General features: G+C 39.3%; 1 protein-coding gene across 3 annotated transcripts in view; it reads right to left on the bottom strand.

Annotated features, from left to right (window-relative positions):
• Positions 1-24921, bottom strand: part of TP53BP2 (tumor protein p53 binding protein 2) — a 52741-nt gene that overhangs the window by 19258 nt on the left and 8562 nt on the right. For 2 of the 3 annotated variants that reach the window (XM_071739741.1, XM_071739743.1), the window contains exons 2-6: positions 12123-12270; positions 7778-7891; positions 5864-5943; positions 4644-4745; positions 409-583 (exon numbers count right to left, since the gene is read on the bottom strand). In XM_071739741.1, coding sequence (XP_071595842.1) covers positions 409-583; positions 4644-4745; positions 5864-5943; positions 7778-7891; positions 12123-12270 — 619 coding nt within the window. The remainder of the gene's footprint in view (positions 1-408; positions 584-4643; positions 4746-5863; positions 5944-7777; positions 7892-12122; positions 12271-24921) is intronic. The other variant, XM_071739742.1, reaches the window with a different exon arrangement.

Raw genomic sequence — 24921 nt, forward strand, 5'->3', positions numbered from 1 at the left:
TTAAGTTACCTCTTGCATAAGAGGCAACATGAGTATCATGCCAAGCTTTGCTATAACCCAAGAAGAAAATAACACTCCAAATATGTGAGGCATAAACATCAAGGACGGAAAAACTGAACATGGTACGCAAAAGTATTCAAGTAAGGAAAAAAACCTATGCTGTAATTAAAGAGCAGATATGCCACATTCAAAACACAGGGTGCCCTTTTGGGATATTTTAAAAGACAGTAAGAAAATATATGTTGTTCTAGATCATTCAGAAGTTTTCTTGATAATTACAAGATGTGAGATTGTCAAATTTATACTGGAAATACCTCCTCTAAATCACTGAAATCACCAGAAATTTTAGAGTTCCAAGAATCATGTTTCATGAAAAATCACAGACCAATTCCCTGAGCAGCAACTCACCCAATTTCCCATTGCTGAGCCTCTTTTGCTCTACATGGCCCTTCAGTGCTCTCACTTTCTTAAGTTTGGCTTCCTGATTCTCAGCAATTTCCTTCAGGCGTTTCAGTTTTTCTTGCTCAGCAGCTTGCTGCAGCTGTCGCTGATCCTGTTGTTTGAGGAATTTCAGACGCTGTTCCTACAGTCAGGACAACAGAAGTAGTTGTGGGGTTTTTGTTGTTTTGTTTGTTTACTTATTCAGTTGTTTTTTTAAAAATTTTAAAAATTATAACCACAGCATCTTAGATGAACTTTAACCCAGTACCCTGACTTATTAAAGTGTTAAAGAAGGTTTGAGAGAAAAGAGCAAGCAGATATTGATACTGTTTCAATGCAACCCTCCAGGTACAACCATTCTATGGTACAAGCACCTACTGAAACAGACATGGTATCTCTGTCTAAGAGCCCTTGGTAAATCCTTCTTCCATGAAACATATTAAAACCCTTTGAAGTCTTAAAAAAATGTTACCATTTATGTTCCATGCCATTTTCTAATTTAATTTACTCACTACTTTCCTCTCAAGTTGAAAAAGCTAATGATTATTTCCCCTCCACCTTCTTAATGGCTGCTTGTACTTTCCAGATCTCCATCATATGTCACTTTTTAAACAGCTACGTTATGCAGGACAATATCAGAAGTTCTTTACATAGAATGCATTCCATAAACTGTTGACAACTTTCATTACTTTTCTGTACTTTCACTATCTCTGCTAGAACCTCCTTGAGATGAGGGATCGTGGCACACACCAAAGCTCTGAACATCTATAATTTCCTGAAAATGATCACTGCTATCATGGCACAGGATTACTCAAGACACAGGAAAAATGCCAACTGTACCATGCCACATCAACAGAAGCAGAGCCAGAAGGCCAAGGGTGGTGATTCTCTCCTACCCCAACCTCAGCTGGAGTACTGTGTCCAGTTCTGGAGCCCTCAACACAGGGGCACATGGATCCCTTGGAGCAAGACCAGAGGGAGGCCACAAAGATGATCAGAGGGATGGAGCACCCCTCCTATATGAACACAGGCTGAGAGGTTGGGGTTGTTCAGCCTGGAGAAGAGAAGGCTCTGGGGAGAACTTGGGGCAGCTTTACAGTATTACTGCCTTCCATTGGTCTGTAAGAGGAATCTTGGTGCTGCCTTTGCATTTCCCAGTTTGTCTCCTAATTCCTCTCCTTACAAGCCCCAAGTGTGTGTCTTTGCCATGTGACAAGGAAATGGCTGGGGGCTCTGAACATTTTCTGAGAATTACAGGCAGTTTTGAGCTCTCTTTTAGCAGGTTTTTTTTTCTGCTCAGTGAGTATTTTTAAGAAGGTCTTTAGGAATTTATCAGAAACTGCTGTCTCAATGAGCTGGGCAAAACCAGAGATCAGAAACTCTGCATGCTTTTGGTGCTAAATCTGGTGTAGTGCCAGGGCCCAAAATACTGTTTGCAAGTGTTTATACTGCCACACGTGGGATAAGTATTTACACTATATAACAAGACATATTGAGCGTTGAGTGCTTTCACAGAAGTTTTTAAAAGAATAAAGGCAGCTTCTCTCACAGGGGTTGAAGGGATCTTGGCATTCGAAAGAGCCCTGGAGGGGCTTTGGACATATCAGGGATGTGCATTGGTTATATTCTGGGAGAATCCCCAAGAAGGGGTTCCAAAAACTGTGAAGAAGATGAGGCTAAATTTCACTTTGCAGTGGCATCAAAAAATATTTTTTGGAGCTTGATGATCTCTAACATCCCTTTCAACCTGAATCATTGTGTGATTGTATGAAAACCTTTACAGTAACCTGTCCCCCATTTATACAACAGACATTGTCTCAGTGAAGATCCTTCCATCACCCCAAGAATATAAGCGTAAAAGGGTGTGCTATCAGTCTCTATATGCAGATGGTTATTGTTTAGAGCTAAAAGGAACCACTAGGTCACCTATATTATCTTCCTTTAATTTGCTGGCAATTACATGTCTTCCAGTTCTGCAGATGACAGGTTGTTCCAGTGGTAGGAAGACTTTCCCTAGAACCCACTAAAAGCCAAGTCTACCACTGTGTTCAGGTGGACCACAAACCTAAGGAAAAATTCCTCTCTATTCCCCCCACACACAAAGGGAAGATAAAAGGGGAACAAAGACCAGAGATTTTAAGTTGGAAACAGAAAACAAATTAATACAGATTTACTAACACAGTGGAAAGTTAATAACATAGGGGATAAAGGAACAAAGAATACAAATATATACAAATAGGCATATATATATATGTACACACACACAACCCCCATAGATAGCAGGTGGCCAGCTGGTGGTAACAAGCAGCAGCACAGACAGCTGGAAGTGGAAAGAAAAAAGGGCAGAGCTGCTGACTTCCAAGGTTTTTATAAAGTATGGAAAGAAATGGGAGGGAATAGATCCCTCCCTTTGCATTCCACCCCTCTCAAGGGTCCAAAAACCCTCCTGCTTTAGTGTCTCCTGTTCAAACCGTGGCACACTGCTTAATAACTAACAGTAGTACTCAACTCTTCTTAAAAAAAAAAAAAAAAAAAAAAAAAGAGAGCATCACTCCTTTAGAAACAACGATTCTTGTGCACTTTGAATACAAAGGGAAGAAGAAAATGTGAGCTTGCCTTCCGGAGAAAACCAGGTAACACCTGCAGTGTATATGCACTCATTTAGTCAATCCCACACAGAAAATTTCAAAAATAGATCTTACAGCTCATGTCTAAAAAGAAAGTGCATTTTTTGCCTTGAGAGTCTATTTTTAATACTGCATGTGATTTCAGAAGGTAGGAAAGAAGCAATGAAAAGACTACTTTACTAATTTTGAGAGGGTGTCTAAGAGAGCTGATTTGATCCAGAGAGGCACATTTAAATGAAAAATTCTCCTTGTGGGACACCAGTAAGGCTGTTGTCCTTCAAAGTGTAGGCAGAAGATACCTATGTGATGAATAGCTACTCAGACTCAAACCATAATTTATAATTTTTTTTTTAATCTTTTAGAACTCCCTTTACAGCAAATATATATAACGTTCCTATTTCTGATTTCATATATTTAGCGATTACAGTGTTATTTATAAAACCAAAGTCTATTACCATCACCTATGAGTTGAACAGGCAAAAGTTACGAACATTTAGTCTCCTCTCATATTTAACACATCTCAGTTGGAACTGAGAAGGTGGCAACATTTTGCTTTGTCAAATTAGGGCATCCTAGGTATTAGCTGTGCTATTAATCTTCAAGTCAAAACTAATCACTTGGTTGATTGACTGATTTCTGATATTTATAGTTTTTTTCATCTTCTTCATATCTGTTCTTACTGTAAAATAGGAATATAGTTTAATGACTACTTTTACAGGCCATAGTGTCACTTTGCAAGTGCTACAGAACCATTAGAAAGCCAAAGTTTGAAGCACTCCCCAGAAGCACAAGTACTGAAAGCCAAGGGAACTGAACAAGATACTTTAACACATTGTGAAGGAGTAGAGAGGGGACAGGGACACAACATGACCCAGCAGAAAGAGAGGGAGATGGAGCTTACAGCCAAGTGCTCTTCAGGAAGGGCTCACATTTAACAATTCTCCACCAAAAGCAGGGCTTTCCATTGTACTTTCACGAGCAGTGTGTACCAACAACACTTAAGTAAAACATGAAATCTATGCCACCACTCTGCAGATTCATTTAGAGTATTTTTTTCTCCTATGTGATTCAGGAGCACCCTGTGTACTTTGATCAGCTTTTCCATTATTATTCAGCAAGCATTTTGTAAATCATCCTCCTAGTTACTTTCATCACATACATGCTATCTTTCCAGACAGCTGCCCCAGGAAACCAGGCACATTGAACTCTATCAGGAAAAAGCAAGATACCATTACAGGACAGCATTGTACCCAGAGACAAAAGCATAATTCAGTGGTCAAACAGGTGACTGGCTGGAAACCACATGGAAGACAAACAGAGCCGGCAGAACCACAAGGACAAATGACAGTCTGTGTGCTCTATTGATTTAGTGATCACTGACGTTATTTTATGGCTTACTACTTGATATTTCCATAGGTTGACTTTCAAATTTAAAAAAGAGAGCCAAAGAAAGGGAGCCCTCTGTTTAAAAGAGGTGAAAAAAAAAAAAAATAAAAAATTGCCAACCCTCCCTCCACCTCATCTGAATATTACAACCTTTGCTCTTAGCTATAAACAGTCTCATTCCAAACTCACCTTGTTAGCCAGCATTAGTTGTTGAGCCTCAATTTGTTGCTGCTGGCGTGATGCCATTTCTTGAAGTTCAGCCAGTGTCATATCCATCCTTGGAGCAGTGACCTGTCAAAGATAAACCAAAGACTGGTAAGTATAGAATTTTTAATTTGACTGGTGTGTAACTAAGTAGAGCTACTGCAGAAAAGTATGACTAAGGTTTTTAAAACAATAGTAACAACAACTGAGTATCCAATAAATAGAAAGAAATGGTGTATTTCTATGGTAAAAAGAATAAATAGTTGTACACTCAAATACACGAGTATCCCAATCCAGCAACACACATAAGGTGCATCTCTTGAAACATTAATATTTCAAGCAAAATCCCAGCAGCATTTTAAAAAGGTCTTTCAGAGCCCTTTATCATTACGATCAGCATGAATCAGCTTTCTCTGTCTGAGCCCAAAACGCTCAACAAACATCACAGGGATCTGTGGTCATAGGTGTATTGTTACAACTGAAAACACTTCAATGTAGGTTGTAAAAACTTGAAAGTTTAGATAATAGAGAAAAAAAAGGAAAGAAGTCATAATCGTTTGAACATGAGGAACTTTGACTCTAACCGGCAAAACAGCAAAGGAGGGGTCAATTACCTCTCATTTCCTGCCCATGCTCTATAAAAGATCAGGAATGCCAGCAGCTCCTCCCCTTTTTCTTTCTGCTTGCTGCTGGCTGTGCTGCTGTGTATATATTTGTATTCTTTGTTACTTTACCCCCTATGTTATTACCTTTCCCCTGTGTCAATAAATCTGTATCCAATTGCCTTCAGTTTCCAACTTAAAATCTTCTGACTTTATTCCCCTTTTATGTTCCCTCTGTGTGTGGAGAAGGGGGAAAGAGAGGAATTCTGCCCTTGGGTTTGGAGTCCGCCCAAAGTGCCAAGCCATGACAGAAGTGAAGGAAAACGAGAGAAAATTTTTGATGTCATCATCCAAGGGAAAATATACTGAATTTGCTGCTCTCATGAGTGCACCTGTACACAGAAACAGCAGCCAACCCATCTCAGAGACATCTTAACTGTAAGCAAGGTTCATAATTGCTAAAGGATTTATGTCTATTTTAAAGGAGTCATTATCAACCTCTCCAGACCATTTTCTTAGTTTCCAGAGTAAGATTTGCACTTGTAACTCGAAAGAAGGAAAGCCTCCATTTTTACTATAATGGCCATTGCATCAAGCACTTACTCCATTCTCTATTCTTTGATCACCAGACACTTTCACATCATTTCTTTTTAAGGTTGCATCTTGAGACCTTTGTCCAGTGCCTAGATAGAAATACAGATAAGTCAAAGATGGATAAAGTTCTTCCAGATTTTTCTTACCCCTTTAGATATAACATTTAATATAAAAGGAGAAACAGTACACAATAATTTTGTTTTATAATCTGAAAACCCCTTCTTCCCAAGTGCTTACCACTAAGATAAACTTAACTTATGACACGAGACTTTCTATAAAGAGGTTGCTGTTAAATGTCAACATTTATTTTAATATAGAACTGTTTCAAACAGACAATCAAAAAAAGCTTAACCAATAGTATGCTATTTCAATATTTCTTCCACAGCCAACAAGCAGTTGGCCTCTACTAAGTCTGCATTACAGATGCAATAAAAAAAAGGCGTTCCCTTCTGCAAATGATAAAAATAATTGGTTATTTCACAGAGAGGCATTTGCACCCGTGTTTTAAAGCTAGTATCTAGATGTTCTGCTACGCCTTCCTCAATTGCCTCAGAGAGCAACAATTAAGTTTAACAACAATGAATAACAACAATTAAGTTTAGTCACCTATCATGAAAGACATGCCACTTAATCTACAGTTGATTATCTGCTCATAACAAAGTTTAAAAGCTTCTTTTTTCCTTCCTGACAGTCATGGTGACAGTAAATATGATACTTAATTAGAATCCTACTTTAATGTTTCCATCAAATTATGTACTAACTGTGTTCACACACCAAATACCAACCTCACTCATTTCCCTCTAGGACATATATGTACTACAGGATGAAGCCATGCCTGTTAGCTTCTTACCCATTTTGTATGTTTTACAAGATCACATTCCTGCAAGACTAACTGCAGAGCTTCTAACTTCCTCAAACATATTCTGTAGCAATGCTGTGGTCAATAAAATGCCAATAATCCAAATACTATGACGATCCTGGACTTGAAATATTACATCCTGACAACTAAACTGCACTGTAAGATCCTTAGTAGACAGAAATAGCACAGGTTTAGCTTCTCAATTACTCGTTCTACCATCAGTGCACATTTCAAACATCGCGACACATTTAGCCATGCTAGAATATGCTGGGTACCATGCCAGTCAACACAAATGCAGTATTTCTAACATGAAGAAAGATTACCAAGGATGAAAACAGAAAAAGAAGAGGAAGAAGAATCCAGTAGACTGACTTAACAATAAAAATATTAAGAATTTTACTGGAGAGATTAATATGGGATGTACAGAAAAACCTTGAAAAGCAAAAAGTTATTTTCTTTACAAGTTTGACATTTAGATTTACAAAGCACAGATATTACTTTCTCAAAGAACTTGACTAGGCAGGTCATTTAATGCTATCCCTGAAACTAATACAAATGTGTAGATTGTGGGAGAAACATATACAAATTTTATCCTCCAAGAATTCTAAGCTTATCACCCTGGTATTATCCATGTGAAACAGCCTAAGCCCAAATAATAAATTACACTACTAGACAACAGTTTGCTTACTAGGGTTAAGAGACTATCACAGATCTCTAGATACTTAGCTGTGGCTAACACATTTAACATAGAATGCATGTGGATGCTTTGGTAAAGCCCAACTCTAGAAAACCTGCAAAAATTTCCATTTGGATTTAATGTTCCCAGATTTGGCAAGGGGAGATGAAGTATTTACCAAAAAACCAAACAAAACCAACAAAACCAACAAAACCAACAAAACCAACAAAACCAACAAAACCAACAAGTTTTCTGTTACTAGACACTAACAGCCATATAAAAAAAGGCTGCAATACCATACTGACAACCAACATGAATAAATAACACATGCAACCTTGAGAACTTCAATGCAACTCAGACAAATGAACTGGGCAAGGTAAATGCTTACCTGCTTCCCGGCAGGGAAAGCGTTCATGCCGAAGAAAGAAACGAACCTCACTTCTCTGCATCCCAAAGTTCTGCAAAATATCCAGCATTCGCTCATTATCTGCTATGGGACGCTCTGAAAAGGTAAAAAGGCAGCTGTTACATACCTAGGTACCTTGGGCACATACCAAAACAAAAGTATCTGTCCATCATCTTCTACCTGAACACCTGTTATGACTCAAGTACATTGTGTGCACCTGAACCTTGCCTTCAGCCAAGGCATTTTTACCTTTTCCTTAGGAAGGCACTGTACCACTCCCTGCTTCTGGAAGTAAATCAACACCTCTAAAAAGCAGATACAGCCCTTTAAAAGTCTACCCCTGAAGTAAGAAGCTGAGGTACCGTCACAGTCCAAGGGGAAGCAAAAAAGGCAATTTAGAGCTTTCAGGTGAAGTACCTTTGCTTTGTTTGTGCAAATCAACTTACCCACTCACCACCATAGGGAATGTGCTTGTGTACCTTCTGCTCCACTTCTGTGGTACTTCAGAAAAACTTATTTCTCAGTCATTCCCACCCCATCCTCTGCCCTAATTCCTACAGGGACTCCTTTATTTCTTATTCCAATGAGAATTAAGAGAGACGCAATTCAGATAATTCTTCTCTTATCGCTTCCTAAGGATTGCAATCAAATGCTGGATTCCAGCCCTTGTGTTCAAGGTCAGGCAGAAGCACCCAGTACCTTGAAAAGGCTTCTGAACAGTACCCAATGGGCCTGGTCCTCAGCAAACCACCACAGCTCCTGTCACTTTAAAGTGTTTCTCTACAGCTCCTGTCAGCCACAGAACAGCGATTTTCAAAGTTCAGATCACACATTTTGAAAGCCCCATTCCTGATAAACCTGGAAAAGCTGAACTATTTTGGATTGATAGCTCAAGGGAAAAAACAAAAGAGGGAGGGATGAACAAATCTGAGAGCAGTTCATTCACATTCAGTGCAGTCTTTCAAAGTCTCTATGTTAACATAAAAATATTATTTCAGGAGAAAAAATTGATGTTAAGCATAAATCGTTTTAGTTTAATAAAAAGAGGAGATATGAACATGTTTTCAGTGTGTGAAAAGCTCTTTTCAACATACAAGTGCTTCTTTAAATGAAAATGCTGCAGCTGTGCTCAAGCATTCTAGGAAAGAAAATTTCTGGAGTCACTGTCAAGAGAGATTAACTTTACAGAATAAGCAAGTAGGTCACTGTTACAGAAAAAGCTGTCTCTTGGCAGTTACTTGTCCAGACAACTAAAAAAAGCTCTTCATCTGTTAAACCTTAATTCAAGAAAAAAACCAAAAACAAACAAACAAACAAAAAAAAGTGCCATGGTAATATTTCCATCTGAAAGAATATACAGCAGGCTTAGGAGAGATTTCTAGCAGCATGGCAATACTTCAAGTGAAACTCTACAATCAAGGGAGATGTCCTTTAAACAAGGATTCTATCAATACCACTCAATGACTTCAAAGGAATGAGAAAGAGATTTTTCAGATACCAAACAAAACTACATTTGGGAAGCTCAAGAGGAAAGAACAAACAACCAGACTTTTTTTTATTCCCTGTGTCAAAGAAAAAAATCTTTATAAATGCACACACCTTTTGACTGCTTTCCACAGTGGCAAAGGCAGTCGCCTAACAAAATTCTGGCAATAGTGGGAAGATCAATAAAGTTTGCCTGGATAAATAATCAAATTTCAAGCAAAACCAAGAGGACAGAGAACATAGTAAACTTGCCCTCTTCAGAGAGCAGAATGCCTCAAGCACACTTGCAGCAATCTTTCAAAGTAGGCTTAATAAGGTATGACAACAGAAGCTAAAATTTCTGAGCAAGCATCAGAAAAAGATATAGAGAAACAAATGATCTAAGAAGGATGTCAGTAATTGAACTCTGAGAAGACATTTTTCAAATTAAATCTTTTGTTTCTACCCCACAAGGTTAGCTGCCGTTTGCCATGTTTATTCTAGAATAAAGTTTGATTTGTTAATTTGTAAAATGCAAACAAAATCAAAGTCATGACTTATCTTGGAACAACAAGATAACAAACTTTTCTGACATCTAAAATGAGATTAGGTAAAAGCTGTAAGTATTTCTCTCCCACCCTGCCCTTTGCCCCTCAAAAAAAAGATCCAAGAGATATGTGAAAACATACCTTGCAAATGGTTGCTACTGGATGCTATAAGAGGTGCTTAACAAAGTACATATATTATTGGAAACAACATGCATCCAGGGCTCAAATCTTATAATGTTACATGATTTAAGAGTACTGCATTTTTTGTTACCAAGTACAATTTGAAACTTTGTACAGTTTATACACTTTGTACAGTGTTTGTGTATAGAAGTGAAAATTAGTAAATATGACAGGACCAGTCAGTAAAGGGACAAGAATAATCTAGCTTCTGAAACAATACTCAGGGTTTTCACTGTATAAATAGATTTTTTTTTGTCTTATGACAATAGATGTACAAGTAACACTTAGATATCTGTTCTTGATTGTTCTTGTTCTTAGATATCTCAGAATTCTTTGCAAAGACTAATCCCAGAAAAAATTCTCTGCTTCACTTTGTTTCTGTATCCAAATTATTTTCTTACATCTCCTTGAGTAACAGAGAAGCTGACAAACTGATTTTACAAGTAAACCTCCAATTATTATACTGTCCTACTCACTGAGAAATTAACTTTTCAGTGTAACAAGACCATCTGGACATTAAATACTGACAGATTTCACTTGCCTCTTGTTATTGGTGCTCTCCCTCAACTTCAGGATAATCTCAGTTGCCTTTCTAGCATATTCTATATCAATATATAAAAAGTCAATCAAGAACGCAGGTTCTGAAAATACAAGAAGAACTGCCCGTACTACCAGGGCTCCAACTTTGGTGACAAGAAAACCCTGTCCCTCACTGTCACAATCTGTGCTCTTTAACAGGGTGTGAGGTTAAGGCTAACTGTAAATTCAGACATCTTGCAAAAACCTCTGTTTTATGTGTCTTTCACTGTAGACTGTATTGTGTTGATTTAGACAGAGTTGGACAAAAAAAACCCAATAAGACTTTCCTAAATGATCTTTTTCCATGCTGGATTATTGATTTTATGTTATTATCATTTACAAAGACTCACTCTTTTCTAAGGAGAAGAAAACAATTTCTGTTGCACTTTTTAAAAAAACTTAAAAATATAAGAAACATTACAACTGTCAGAAAGGGATAAAAATCAAAAGATAGCTCAGGTATTTCATGCTATTAAATAAATATTCAGCTCAAAGATTTCTTTCTTTCTTTGAAAAGGTATGAGGTTAAGTCAACAGAAAAAAACAACAACAACAAAAAAAATCCAACAAACCAAAGCCAACCAAACAAAAACCCAAACAACCACAAAACAACCAGACCTAGGTCCTTACCATCAGTTCCTTTGTAATTTTCTTGAAACATCTCAAAACACTGGCTCAAATACCATTATTTTTCATTACTCAGTCCTCGCTATGATTCATCTATCTTGCACATCTGGATAGCTACCAGTATCTAATAAGTATCACAGAGATCTGAGATAGTTAAGAGCTCTTTACCATTTAAGCCTTAAAAAGTTAGCCATACTTCAGGTTTTCATTTGTTTGCATTTGTTTGTTGACAGGTTCTCCAGTTCCAGGGGAATACTGCAAGCTGGGGAGATTTGAACTTCCATGACAAAAATCATCAAGAACACAGAAGAAGAAAAAAGAAAAGAGCTGCAACCAATGACATAAATAAAACCCACTTCCCCAGGTTTAACAAGACAGGGCAAAATCAAAAGTAGCTTCTATGTCCTCTCTCCCACCCACTTTCTTAAGAGAGCTTCACATGAGGTAAACTCCTATCTCTGGTAACAGCACTTCCCTTCCAAACTCAATTAACAGAATCAGGAACAATGAAGGTGTCATAAAGAAGTTTTCCTTTGCCTCTACAAGTGAAGATGACTATGGGTTAAAGAAATAACTGGGTCACAGAACTGTTCACACTACTTCAAAAACCCCACACAGGCCACTGGGATCCCATTGTGGGCAGAAGCAGCAAGAGAAAACAAGTCCACCACCCCCCTCAGAGACTCATTTGAGTGAGAGAAAGGCTTCACACAAAAAGCATATGCATGCTGGAGTCTCCTTCTTTTGCTTGTAACTAATTTCTGCATGTGTGAGCCTATCTGTAGATACATTATCATACAACACGTCTGATGAAGAGATTAACAAAACTGCAAAGGAGAAACCCACTGGGACAAGACCACATCTATCAGGTCTTCCTGCACGGCCTAGTTAGAAACGGCAAACACCCGGTAATTCAAAAGTGAACCTACCTGAGCCACACCACACTTCAGCCAGGTGGCACTCGCTCTCACCAGGCTCTTTGCACAGCTCCACCACATCTCTGCAGGTTGTCTCAGGTGTGACTGGCACCTCAGTGAAGTGCTGCTCATTGTTACTGAGGTACACGGTCAGAAACATCTGGAAAAGGCAAAGGCAAAGAATTTCAAAATAAAACCATATGTCTTTTTAGGGTACAAGCAAGTGAGACACAACCAAAGTAATTCTCTGCTTCAAGTTTCCTCAACAGGACACCCTAAGAAACAAGCCCTGGGGACAAGGGAGCAGAACAGAGCTGGCAGATCTTCAGGGAACACTGTCCACAGAATGCAAGAGATCTTGATACCCGGGTGTAAGTAATCTTGTAAGGAAGGGAATAAACCAGAGTGGCTGAGCCATGACCTGCCTAAAAGGCAAGAGGAAACAGCACAGGCAGTTCAAGCAGGGACAGGTATATTGGGAAGAGTACAAAGATACTGCCTGCTTGTGTAGGGATGAGGCCAAGAAAGCCAGGGCATGGCTGGAGCTGAACCTGGCAAGGGATGTGTAGAATAACAAGAAAGGATTCTACATCAATGAAAAAAGGAACATTAAAGAAAACATACACACACACCAAAGAGAAAGTCTATCGAGCTAGTAACAACAGATAAGGAAAAGGCTGAGGTTCAATTTTTTTTCCCTCTGTCTTCACTGGCAACCTCTCTCCCAAAATAATAAAACACAAGGAGGGGACGAGGGCATTGGAGTCCCTCCTATTGTATGTGAAGATCAAGTCTGTGACCACCTGAGGAACTTTAACACACATAAGTATGTGGGACTTGATGAGATGCACCTCAGAGCCTTGGGAGGATTGGTGGATGTAGTCGCCAAGCCACTCTCTGTGATATTTGAGAAATCATCGCAATCAGGTGACTGGAAGAAGGGACACATTACACCCATTTTTAAAAATGGTAGTAAGGAGGACCCTGGGAACTACCAGCCTGCCAGCCTCACCTCTGTGCCTGGGAAGATCATGGAAAAGATCCTCCTAGAAGGTCTGATAAGGCACATGGAGGACAGGAAAGTGATCCAAGACAGCCAGCATGGCTACACGAAGGGCAAATCCTGCCTAAGGAACCTTGTGGCTTTTTATGGTAGGGTACCTACATCAGTGCACAAGAAACAACTATCAACTTGATATATTTGGATTTCTGCAAGCCCTCTGACTCAGTCCCCCATAATATCCTACTCACCAAGTTGGAGAGATATGGATTTGATGGGTGAACTGTTCAGTGGATAAGGAATTGGCTGAATGGTTGCATCCAGAGGATAGTGGTGTCCAGCTCAAAGTCCAGATGGATATCAGTGACAAGTGGTGTCCCTCAGGGTTCCATACCGTGACCTGTACTGTTTAATGTTTTCATCAATTATATAGGCAGTGGGATCAAGTGCACCATCAGCAAGATTGCAGATGAAATCAAGCTGAGCGGTGCCATCAATAAGCCAGAGGGACAGGATGTCATCCAGAAGAACCTGGACAAACTGGAGAGGTGGGCCCAGGTGAAGCTCATTAGGTTCAACAAGACCAAATGCAGGGTCCTGCACCTGGGTCAGAACAATTGGCACAATCAGTAGAGGTTTGGGGATGAGGTTTTACAAAGCAGCCCTGCAGAAAAGGACTTGGTGATGCTGGTGGATGAAAAGCTGGACACGAGCCAGCAGTGCAAGTTTGCAACTCAGAAGGCAAATTGCATCCTGGGTGGCACCAAAAGAAGTGTGGTCAGCAGATCGAGAGGTGATTCTGCCACTTTACTCTGCTCTGGAAAGACCTCACCTGGAGTACTGCATCCAGCTCTGGAGCCCTCAATACAGGCAGGACATAGACCTGATGGAGCAGGTCCAGAGCAAGGCTACAAAAATGATCAGGGGGCTGGAACATCTCTCCTATGAAGACAGGCTGAGGGAGCTGGGGTTGTTCAGCCTGGGGAAAAGAGGGCTCTGGTGAGACCTAATAGCTACCTTCCAGTATCTGAAGGGAGCCTACTAAAATTAACTGTTTGCAAGAGCCTGTAATGGTAGGATGAGGGATGATTTGGTTTTAAATTTGGACCTACTGCTCCTTCCTTCTCTCTGAAGATACTGTTTCAGAACTCCTCCCACATTACTACACATACATACTGCTCCTACTTGATGCAGCACGAGACACAGTCATCTAGAGCGTACAGATATTTATAGGGAAAACTGATGGCAATTACATCTGTAAAAAAGACATACATATGGCTACATATACTATACTACACAGGTAGTGAAGTGGAAACTTTGGATTTTTACAACACATTTAATCGTGAGGTTTCTTAGAAACACAAGTTAACTTGCTGTTAACTTGCTGCATCCTTAGCCTCTGAATACAAGGTCCTCCCCACCATTCATAGGAAAGCAAGAATATTTTACTTTGCTTCTTCTTCACAGCTGTAGAAGTATCCTTGATCTTTTGTTATTCTGTATAAACACACCACACAGCTGGATGTTATTCTTGCTCATATCTTCCCTGCCAAAACCATAAAAAGCACATTTTAAAAATCACTTGCCATACTTGGCAGAAAATATCAATGATTACTGCCACTGAACACCACCTCACTTTATGCCTTGATATTTGCTAGGAAAGTTTAGTTCCTAGTTAAAAATTAGTATCAGTTCCCTTCTAAGACCTATTCTCAGCTAGCTGGTAGTTGCACAACTTTCAGCAACACAGTAAATCAGCCAAATGTCTCCAGAAAGCAATTACTCAACTAAGCATCTCAAGCAATAAAAACATTGGTTACATGAAAAAGGCTACATTCAATCTTTTCCACACAGCTGAAAAAAACATTCTTGCAGGAAAAGACACAAACCCTTGCCTGTCCTCATTTTTAGAGAGTAAAAGGCATATACATCCTTACAGATAACAGGCCAAAACTTAAAAAAACCCAAAGAACAAACATGAAAAAAACCACCACACCTCCAAATCAAACAATGCATGAGAGAGCTATAAATAGATAATCCTTAAAGATAACGAAAAACAAAAAAAAAAACCAAAAAAAAAACAAAAAAAAAAAAAAACCAAAAAAAAAACCAAAAAAAAAAAAAAAAACAAAAAAAAAAAAAAACAAAAAAAAAAAACAAAAAAAAAACCCAACCAAAAAACCCAGAACCAGCAATAACGCAAGTACTATTTCAGTGACTTTTGAGTGAATGCTCTAGAACAAGTACTACAGGTATTTTTGATGCCACTGCAAAGTGAAATTTAGCCTCATCTTCTTCACAGTTTTTGGAACCCCTTCTTGGGGATTCTCCCAGAATATAACCAATGCACATCCTTGATATGTCCAAAGCCCCTCCAGGGCTCTTTCGAATGCCAAGATCCCTTCAACCCCTGTGAGAGAAGCTGCCTTTATTCTTTTAAAAACTTCTGTGAAAGCACTCAACGCTCAATATGTCTTGTTATATAGTGTAAATACTTATCCCACGTGTGGCAGTATAAACACTTGCAAACAGTATTTTGGGCCCTGGCACCACACCAGATTTAGCACCAAAAGCATGCAGAGTTTCTGATCTCTGGTTTTGCCCAGCTCATTGAGACAGCAGTTTCTGATAAATTCCTAAAGACCTTCTTAAAAATACTCACTGAGCAGAAAAAAAAACCTGCTAAAAGAGAGCTCAAAACTGCCTGTAATTCTCAGAAAATGTTCAGAGCCCCCAGCCATTTCCTTGTCACATGGCAAAGACACACACTTGGGGCTTGTAAGGAGAGGAATTAGGAGACAAACTGGGAAATGCAAAGGCAGCACCAAGATTCCTCTTACAGACCAATGGAAGGCAGTAATACTGTAAAGCTGCCCCAAGTTCTCCCCAGAGCCTTCTCTTCTCCAGGCTGAACAACCCCAACCTCTCAGCCTGTGTTCATATAGGAGGGGTGCTCCATCCCTCTGATCATCTTTGTGGCCTCCCTCTGGTCTTGCTCCAAGGGATCCATGTGCCCCTGTGTTGAGGGCTCCAGAACTGGACACAGTACTCCAGGTGAGCTCTCACAAGATCAAGGAGGAGAATCAAAGATGCTCCTTACTCCTCTTTTCTTATCCTGGAGCAGCGCATCCCACCTGTCAGTCAGGGTCACAGCTGCTCACCCACTGGTGGCAGTGAATTTGTTTTAATGCTTCTCCTTCTCTGGTAAGGTTTGTGTGAGCCAGAACTGCATGACAGGCAGTCAGACAGTATCAGCTTACCAGAGACACTTATATAGCAAAGATGGGAGCAACCCTTGTGCTGTTTACAGCACAGAAGTAGTGACCTAAATCCAAGAGACAAAGCTTCCCAAGCAGGAACTCTGATACTCATCTTTTTATCTTCGGTCACTTAACACGCTGTCTTTTTAGCTATAGTGTTTCTAGAGAAGGCCTACAGTGGGGGATGCCATGTACAACCAGGTAAGAATACCATTTAATCAGAAAAATTTGGGCAGAAAAGTATAAAATAGAGACTCACAAATAGCTTTACAGTGTTAAATAATTAAGTGTTACATAGGTAAATAAAACACATCAACACTTCACATTTAATACTACATAACCTTGTATTCAGAGCACTATATCACAAAGGCCGTGTATCTGCAGTAATATTTTTTAGATTTAAAAGATGAGCAAACAGATGGAATTAAAAGAAAATTATTAAACCCATGGTATTATACACAAAGCAGACCTAATTTGACCCTAGCAGGCTCTTCAGTGTGCCTGATTATATCCAGCTGTCAATCCCTAGGATTTGCCAATATAGACAACTACGCAGGAAGGATCACGTTTCCATTTCCTAAGCACAATGCTCAGGATAATTACTAATACATTAAGCCAAAAGCACTCAACCTGGTGTGTGTGCAAGCCATTTCTGAGACTTAACAGTGTCTGGATTATCCTCTACCCCACCTATTCTAGGAATTGGAGGGGGAAAAAAGCAACCAAACTCTGCAAATTCCCTAAAACCATACTTCAAAGACTAAGACTCTAAAGCAACTGAAAGGGTACAAGATTGACACAACCTTTGCAGCTTCCTAATCCTACTCCACTTTAGCTTGATTGACAATGATGAGATGATTGAGAAGTTCTGTAAGTAGCTGGGTCTCTTCTCTCCCATCCAAATGGATGTAACTTACCACCTTGAAGGGGAGAAGGAAGGAGCTAGCCCTGCCTGCTCCTACTGCCTACACATCTGCAAAGTTTCCTGGGGTAGCCTACTCTCTGGCCACACTGAAGCCTAGGGCAAGGACTGAGCAGAGAGTTTTCATCATAGAGATGTTTCTCCCCAGAGAGAGGTGGAAAATGTCAAGAAACTGGTGTAAAAAAAAAAACAAACCAAAAACAGCTATGGCTTCTTGGCACTGCTTGTAACCCTTGGTGGCTGCTGTGGCTTGCACCACCTGGGAACAATCCAGTGGTTACTAACAACCCTACCAGACAGTTTATATTGCTATTTGATCACTGCCTGGCAGTGAAAAAGAAACAAGAATACTCAAGACACCTTCCTTGTTCAGAAGTTTGTGTCCTGTAGATTGCATCAAGCCCAACTGTAACCTACAGTTTCTGGCTTCTACCTGAAATTGAATATACTAAGTTATATATAGACATCCAGGAATTTAGAAGGAAAAAAGGAAAAAAAAAAAAAACCAACATGCAAAAACTCAGTTTCAAGCAAGGCTAACTACTGAAGCAGCTCCTTTTAAAAATCACAACACAGATTTCAGCTGACTCTGCTACAGCTTAGAAAATGAAATTTTGCAGTTTTGGAGCCACCAACTGAGGCAGTTCAATTGGACACACCAAGGCTGTCGTATGTATGACACCAAGGACACCAGAGTTAAAGCAAGAGAGTGTTTTTGCAAGGACTGAAAATGACATATGACTTGCAAACAACTGCATAGCTGAACATAAAGATCTTTGTCTCAAAAAAGCCAGTCATGTAAGACACAAATCTAAAAAAAAAAAATAGCTATGACTTACTACTTCAAGTCCTCTCAGCATGAAATATATCATTTTGTTTCAACCCATATTACTAACACATCACCTCAAACTACCTACAACCCATTCAGTCTGGACTGTAACCTGCCCAGCAGTAGGAAGAGAACATAGCTAGAAAAGCAACAAAATGTGGGCAGAAGAGGGAACTGATGAAAGCAAGTCACACCCCACTTTATAATCCTCCATCTCCCTCACACACATCAGTCCCAAATACTCTTGCAATTGCCTACAAATGATTCATCTGTTGCTAAGCTCATCAAAAGGATAATTTCATACAGTTGCTCTGATATTTACTATGACATAAAAGGTCTTGACATCTGTAAGTAAGTTTTTAACTGAAAGTAAAATATTTAAGAATGGCTAGTTCTACAGAAGTGCTAGGCTACATTTTGGGCAATAAAAAAAAAAAAACAACCAACAAAAAAACACAACACGAACCAAACCAAAGCAAAAAACAAGCCACAGAAAAACCCCACACAACTAAAACCAGCTTCCAAACCTGTCTGGAATACAAACCTGAGCAAACACATGCATTTTACATCCATGCATGATATTGTTTCATATCAAAGAATTTATATCAGTTTTCTTTTAAGATCAGATGTCAATTATTGATAAAAGGGGGGAAGATAAAGAGAAATGCAATTTTATTTCTCAGCTTTGAAGTTGTTTCTGTAAGGATCAAACTTCTCTTACTCCATTCTTCCTATAAAACTGGCATCATACATCTTGGGTATTAAAAAGGCATTTAAATTGTACATTTTCTATGAATATACTAATAATGTTCAATTACTCAGGATGTAAGTAACCAGGGGAAAATTCTATTATTGTTTATGATGCAAGTGAAATACAAAGACTTTGCTGATAGCTGAAACCACAGGAGTTAAAAGAATGAACATATTTTTTTCCTCCAACAGTTTCTAGTGAAAGATGTAATTCAGACCATGAAATTTTAAACAACAATTATCTTCCAAACTAAAATCCAGTCCTTGTTTCCTAATAAAATCTTGTAAAACAAAGATTAAAAAAAAAAAAGCCAACCACAAGAAAAAAAAAAAGTAACAACTATGGTTTTCACTATCTGTCGAATTCATGACTTGATACATTCTACCTACATAGGAACAGAAACCGGGGTGTGCATTCACATATCATTTTTCATCTTCAAAGCATCTTATGATCAGGAAATTGTAACACAAGGAAGCAGTTTCCTGCTTTACAAGCAGAGTAACTGAGGCATATGAAAAGGCAAAGACAGAGACAAGAACATAAATTGGTAGCCAAACACACATACTGTCTCTGGAAATCATTACTAATTTCATTACCTTGCATTAGAACAAATAACGTAATTCTGTACCACATTCTCTGCATTTTAGACTGAAACCTAATATCCTTGAACCACATAACAGTAGTAGGGAATTGCTGTATTTCCATAACACAGCTAAGTAATGGTCTTTGCTTGCAAAAAAAGTATTCTTGGCTCTCATTTTCAAAGAGGCACTAAAAGTCACCCTTAAGGTTAACAATGCAACGCTTTTCAGTAATATTCTCACTATTGTTATCTGACTTACACATATCCTATTACACTAAAATGTTTCAACGCTGACAACTTATCTTCCTATAATATGCAGAGCATGCACCTCTGAAGTGCTGTATAAACAAGCCTCCAAAAAGGAACTCATAGCACTCCCTTCAATGACTTTTCTACACAGTGTGGTTACATGGCAGCAATATACAGCAATAAAGAAAACAAACTACACAAGTATCAAAAACAGCTTTTTTTAAACACTGCATGGGGTGGAAAGTAATTACAACATAATTTACATCTGGAACTAAAATATAGTTTTAGAATTTAATTTTACCTGAGAAAAGAGGAATATAAATTTTTTAGAAATAATATATTGACTATCAAATTTCAAGTACAGGTGACAGAAATGAGAAATAACTGCTTCCACTGACACTGATCCAGTATCCACAGTTTTAAACACAAATGAGTTTTTCCTGATAAATATAAAATTACTCCAAACAAAGAGTATTAAATTAAAGTCTTGCATCTTACGTAGCAGGAACACTGAGTCTGCACCTTCCCAGAGAGCAGCAAAGAAATCAGCTACTGAAATAGGTATTTTTGCTGACTTGATGTAACTTTCTAAACAACAGAAGACAGCCTGCACAACAGCATATTTTCCTGTTCTGATAAGCAGCATAGTGAGCTGGTGCATGGTTATAGCTCTTCATTTAATGCAAAGAATATCTCAATAAGAAAGCAATTCAGCAATGCTTTTGCATCAAATTCCTCAGATTGAGGTAAACAAAAGACTATAACACACTTACTAGAGACAGTCACATAGGATGATTGCTACCCCCAGTCCTGTTCATATTCAGCTGTTCAGTAAATCTAGGTTCAACAGAAATGCAAGATATAATATTTGCCTATAGCTATGCCCAAATGCATGGAGTTAGAGTCTTACCATCTCACCCACGGCACACACTAACCCATTTATATTGTACTGGTTTCTAGCCATAAAAGTGAGAAAGGAAGTTATGATGCAAGGTAGGTGGAGTACAGTAGGAAGCATCATGGCATTGTTCAGACTATTCCTAGTCTATATAAAGCACAGCCCTTTTCCCTTTCAGTTGTACCACTGGAGAAAACAAGACTGTGCCTTTACTTTCAAAGGCATGGTAGTTCATACTTTTATAGATTATTTTAGAGATAAGTTTATTATGTAATTGTATTTTACCTTTGTTTAAAATGTCTTTTTTCCCCAGATTTTAAAATACAATCTGTATCTACCCACACCTCTGGGGGGGGATGTGAAAAAAAGAGCTGGAAATGGCAAAAAGGAAGTTTTTCCCCTCCCCTTCCTTTCTTTATTCTTCTTTTCCTTAATGTAGAGAGAAGAGAATGAAAATCACCTGCTTTTGGTAAACATTAGTTAAACTGGGCAAACACTGTAGAACAAATGCCAAATTACATTTCACTATCAGGCATGCATCTGAATGATCATCAAGGGAATCTGTAGAGCTTCAAGAAAAACAGTCCAGAGTTCTGGCCATTCTTGTTATCTGAAATTAATTGCTGCAGGTCCACAACCCTCCTACTTACTGGATTGCAACATCAAAGGCAGAACTCAATGCTTCAGTTCAGACTTAAAAATTAAAAAGAGGCAATCTTCCTGTCAAACGTTATAGAAAATAATCATCATCATCACTTCCACTTCAAATCCAAGTTACTTTTTCTCATGATGTTTTCCTTCAATCATTCTGTTATATAATATAAGAGCAAAAGTCCTCCCATAAGCTAGACATCTAAAAGAGAAAGGTCCATGCCAGTGCATTTCACTACTTTGGATTAACGGTAAGCAAAGCAGCAACATACTTCATGCTTCTTGGCTTTGCTACATGTTACTGAAGGCAAGAACGTCTCAAAGAAAATATTCTAAAAGATGTTGGATTGTTTTTTAAGATAAATAAACTAAATTGGTTTCGGTAACATATGTAAAAAACCAGTCTTTTACTGAGCACCCACGTTTGCCAACACATCATGTACAGCTCATTCTGCTCAGACCTGAATCCACACTTGAATTTTCAACAGTTTAGTTAAACAAATGCAGGAATTCAGAGTAAACAAACCTAAACACAGTCTTCATATTGTACCACAGGAGCACGTTCATGTATCTGATTGCCATCTGTGAAGTTCCACTCTTCCACACACTAACCTCATCCCCCCCCTGCCCCAAGTACTCTTCCACTTTCTCAGCAAATCTTTATTCATGGCTCCTTAGAACCACCTTTTGCACTGCTGGACACTTTACCAAAACCTACCATGAAAGCAAACCTATTCATAACTTGCACTGTTAGTGTTCTACTTGGACTTTGCTTCTCCACCTCCTGGGTGGGTCTTTGGAGGCTTACCCGTTCAGACAGACAGACTGCCTCATCTTCTGTGTTCAGCATTGAGTTTCAAACACTTGGGGCACAAGACAACAAAAAACCAAACTTATTTTCAGGGAGATAAGAAATGATCCCACTTAATTCTTCCAGTAAGTACTATGCTCTGGAAAAGAGTAACAGTCTAACTCATACAACACAGTCACAGGGGTTTACAGTTGCTCCTCCTCCTACCATTCTTCAGTATCACAACACACAGCACAGAACAAGAGCCTGAAGCCAAGGCAACATCCAAATATAATGAGCAGGGTTATGAACTCAAGCCAAAATCATCTAAATTCTTTATACTTGCATCAAGCAGATAGGCAGTTATTTTACTCTAAGAAAAAAAAATGAACTAAATAAAAGTAAAGAAAAAAGAAACTAAGCTATTCTTGCTGCTTTTGGCTATGCATCCCTTCCACTGGGAAATAAGTGTTACTGTTATCCTAGCTTCCTATACTGACAGAGCCTGTATATATGCTGCCTGTCAGGACACTTAAGAATTACACCTCTCACTTAAGATGCATGTATATTCTTACAATTAAAATAAAGCCTCATATTTTTCCTCAAAAAGGATTTTGTACAAGCCAGGACCCTTCACAGAGGAAAGCAAAGGGATCCATATCAGGGATGAAAGGACATGGGGTGCTGGTGGATGGAAGGATGACCATGAGCCAACAATGTGCCCTTGTGGCCAAGAAGGTCAATGGCATCCTGTGGTGCATTAGAAGGGGGGTGGTTAGTAGGTCGAGAGAGGTTCTCCTCCCCCTCTACTCTGCCCTGGTGAGGCCACACCTGGAATATTGTGTCCAGTTCTGGGCCCCTCAGTTCCAGGAGGACCAGGAACTGCTTGAAAGAGTCCAGCACAGAGCAACCAAGGGAGTGGAACATCTCCCTTATGAGGAAAGGCTGAGGGAGCTGGGGCTCTTCAGCTTGGAGAAGAGGAGAATGAGGGGTGACCTCATCAATGTTTATAAATACGTAGAGGGTGAGAGCCAGAGGGATGGAGCCAAGCTTTTCTCGGGGTGACTAACAATAGGAAAAGGGCCAATGGTTATAAACTGGAGCATAGGTGGTTCTGTAGAAATATTAGGAAATATTTTTTTCACTGTGAGGGTGACAAGGCACTGGAAGAGGCTGCCCAGGAGGTTGTGAAGTCTCCTTCCCTGGAGATATTCAAAGCCCATCTGCATGTGTTCCTGTGTGAGCTATAGGTGACCCTGCTTTGGCAGGGAGGGTTGATTAGGTGATCTCTAGAGGTCCCTGACGACCCCTAACTTTCTATGATTCTATGAAAGAACATTTAACACAATCTACACTTAAACAAAATGAGCTACCACAGTTAATTGGCACCTATACAACCCATACCACACCACCCACTCCCTAAGACACCAGCTCTTTACTGGGTTTAAAAATATTCATTCTGTGCTTTCCCAGCCAACATATGAGACTCTCACCAATAAAAAGACAATCAACATTCACACTAGGAAGCACCTGACCTCATCCCACCAGAACTGCCAGTCAAATTCAGATTTATAAAGCAACAAGTACCTCACCAACACACAAAGCACATTCATTACCTTCTATTTACTGGCAACAAGGATCTGTGCTCCTGGGAGCACCCATGGAGGAGGCAGAAAAGAGGATTTATTTTACTTTTTTTTTTTTTTTAGTGAGTTAACATCCATCTCAAACAGTTTAAAAAAATAAAGGAAAGAACAAGAGAGCAGAAGTTTTGTAATTTAATAACAACACAAAACAAATCATGTAGCAAGTTAGAAAAAAAACAAGTGTAGAACACTGGTATACTCCAGTCCCAGAGATTTCATAGAGCTCAGTGTCATGCTTTTAAAAACACTACCCCTTACACATTGCTACTCACTCCTCCAGGAAAATCTGTGCCAAAATCTGTATCCCACCTCCATGAAACAGAACTATGACCAACCAAGAAACTCATGACATGCACAGGTAGGTCAGAGGACACACCATTTCTGCCACTGCAAACAATGACACATTTAACCAGGTGTGTAATTGCAGCCCAGGGGAAGTCACACGATCTTCTGTTGGGCTGTTCTGCAACACTGGCTGCTGAGCAGTTTGGTATTCTGAAGTACATTACTACAGTGTGACTTTAAGGGGCACTCTACCACACCATTATGCTGTTCAGCCATCTACCTTCAGGACAAGCAAAATGGAAACTAATCCCCACCAGAAATTTCATAGCACAGGTCTGTGTGCTTCACTTCTTTCAAGGTTAGCTCTAGCTTCCTAGGAAGCTAGATGCTTTGCCTCTAGGAAGCAGAGGCTTTCTGATATATAAATTTCTCAATTCCACCAAGATAAATATGGTTTTGCTACTGCAACTCTCACAGTGAGTGAGAATTCCCCTCTATCACCATCCCTAAAGATAACAGGGAGGTTAAGGGAAGCAGAAGGTATCATCCAACTGCTACATCTTAGCTGACCTAAATAGTGGGCTAATGGAGGAAAGCCATGCTTTTCTCAAACCCCTCCCCCATTATGTCTGATTATGAAGCCACGTGGCAAATCACTTCAACAATATCAGCCTTCCTGTTACTTTTTGCTTTTAGTGCAAGTAGCATTTCCTCCCATCACTCAAGTCCTTACTAAATTCAAGGGGAAGATACGAAAGACAAATGGGCAGGGGTGGAAACCAAAGGAAGAAGACATTTGAGCAGCAACCCACTATTAAATTTATTAGGTATAAGATCACACCATACCTTTGAAGAAAGGTGCCTCTTTCTGATTCAGCACCAGTCGTAGGTGGGTCCTGTTGCAATCAAAGTATACCTTGAAGTATGCTTTTGCTTGTCAGACCCAG

Source organism: Heliangelus exortis, chromosome 3 (genome assembly GCF_036169615.1).
Source record: "Heliangelus exortis chromosome 3, bHelExo1.hap1, whole genome shotgun sequence".
In the NCBI taxonomy this organism is placed as follows: Eukaryota; Metazoa; Chordata; class Aves; order Apodiformes; family Trochilidae; genus Heliangelus; species Heliangelus exortis.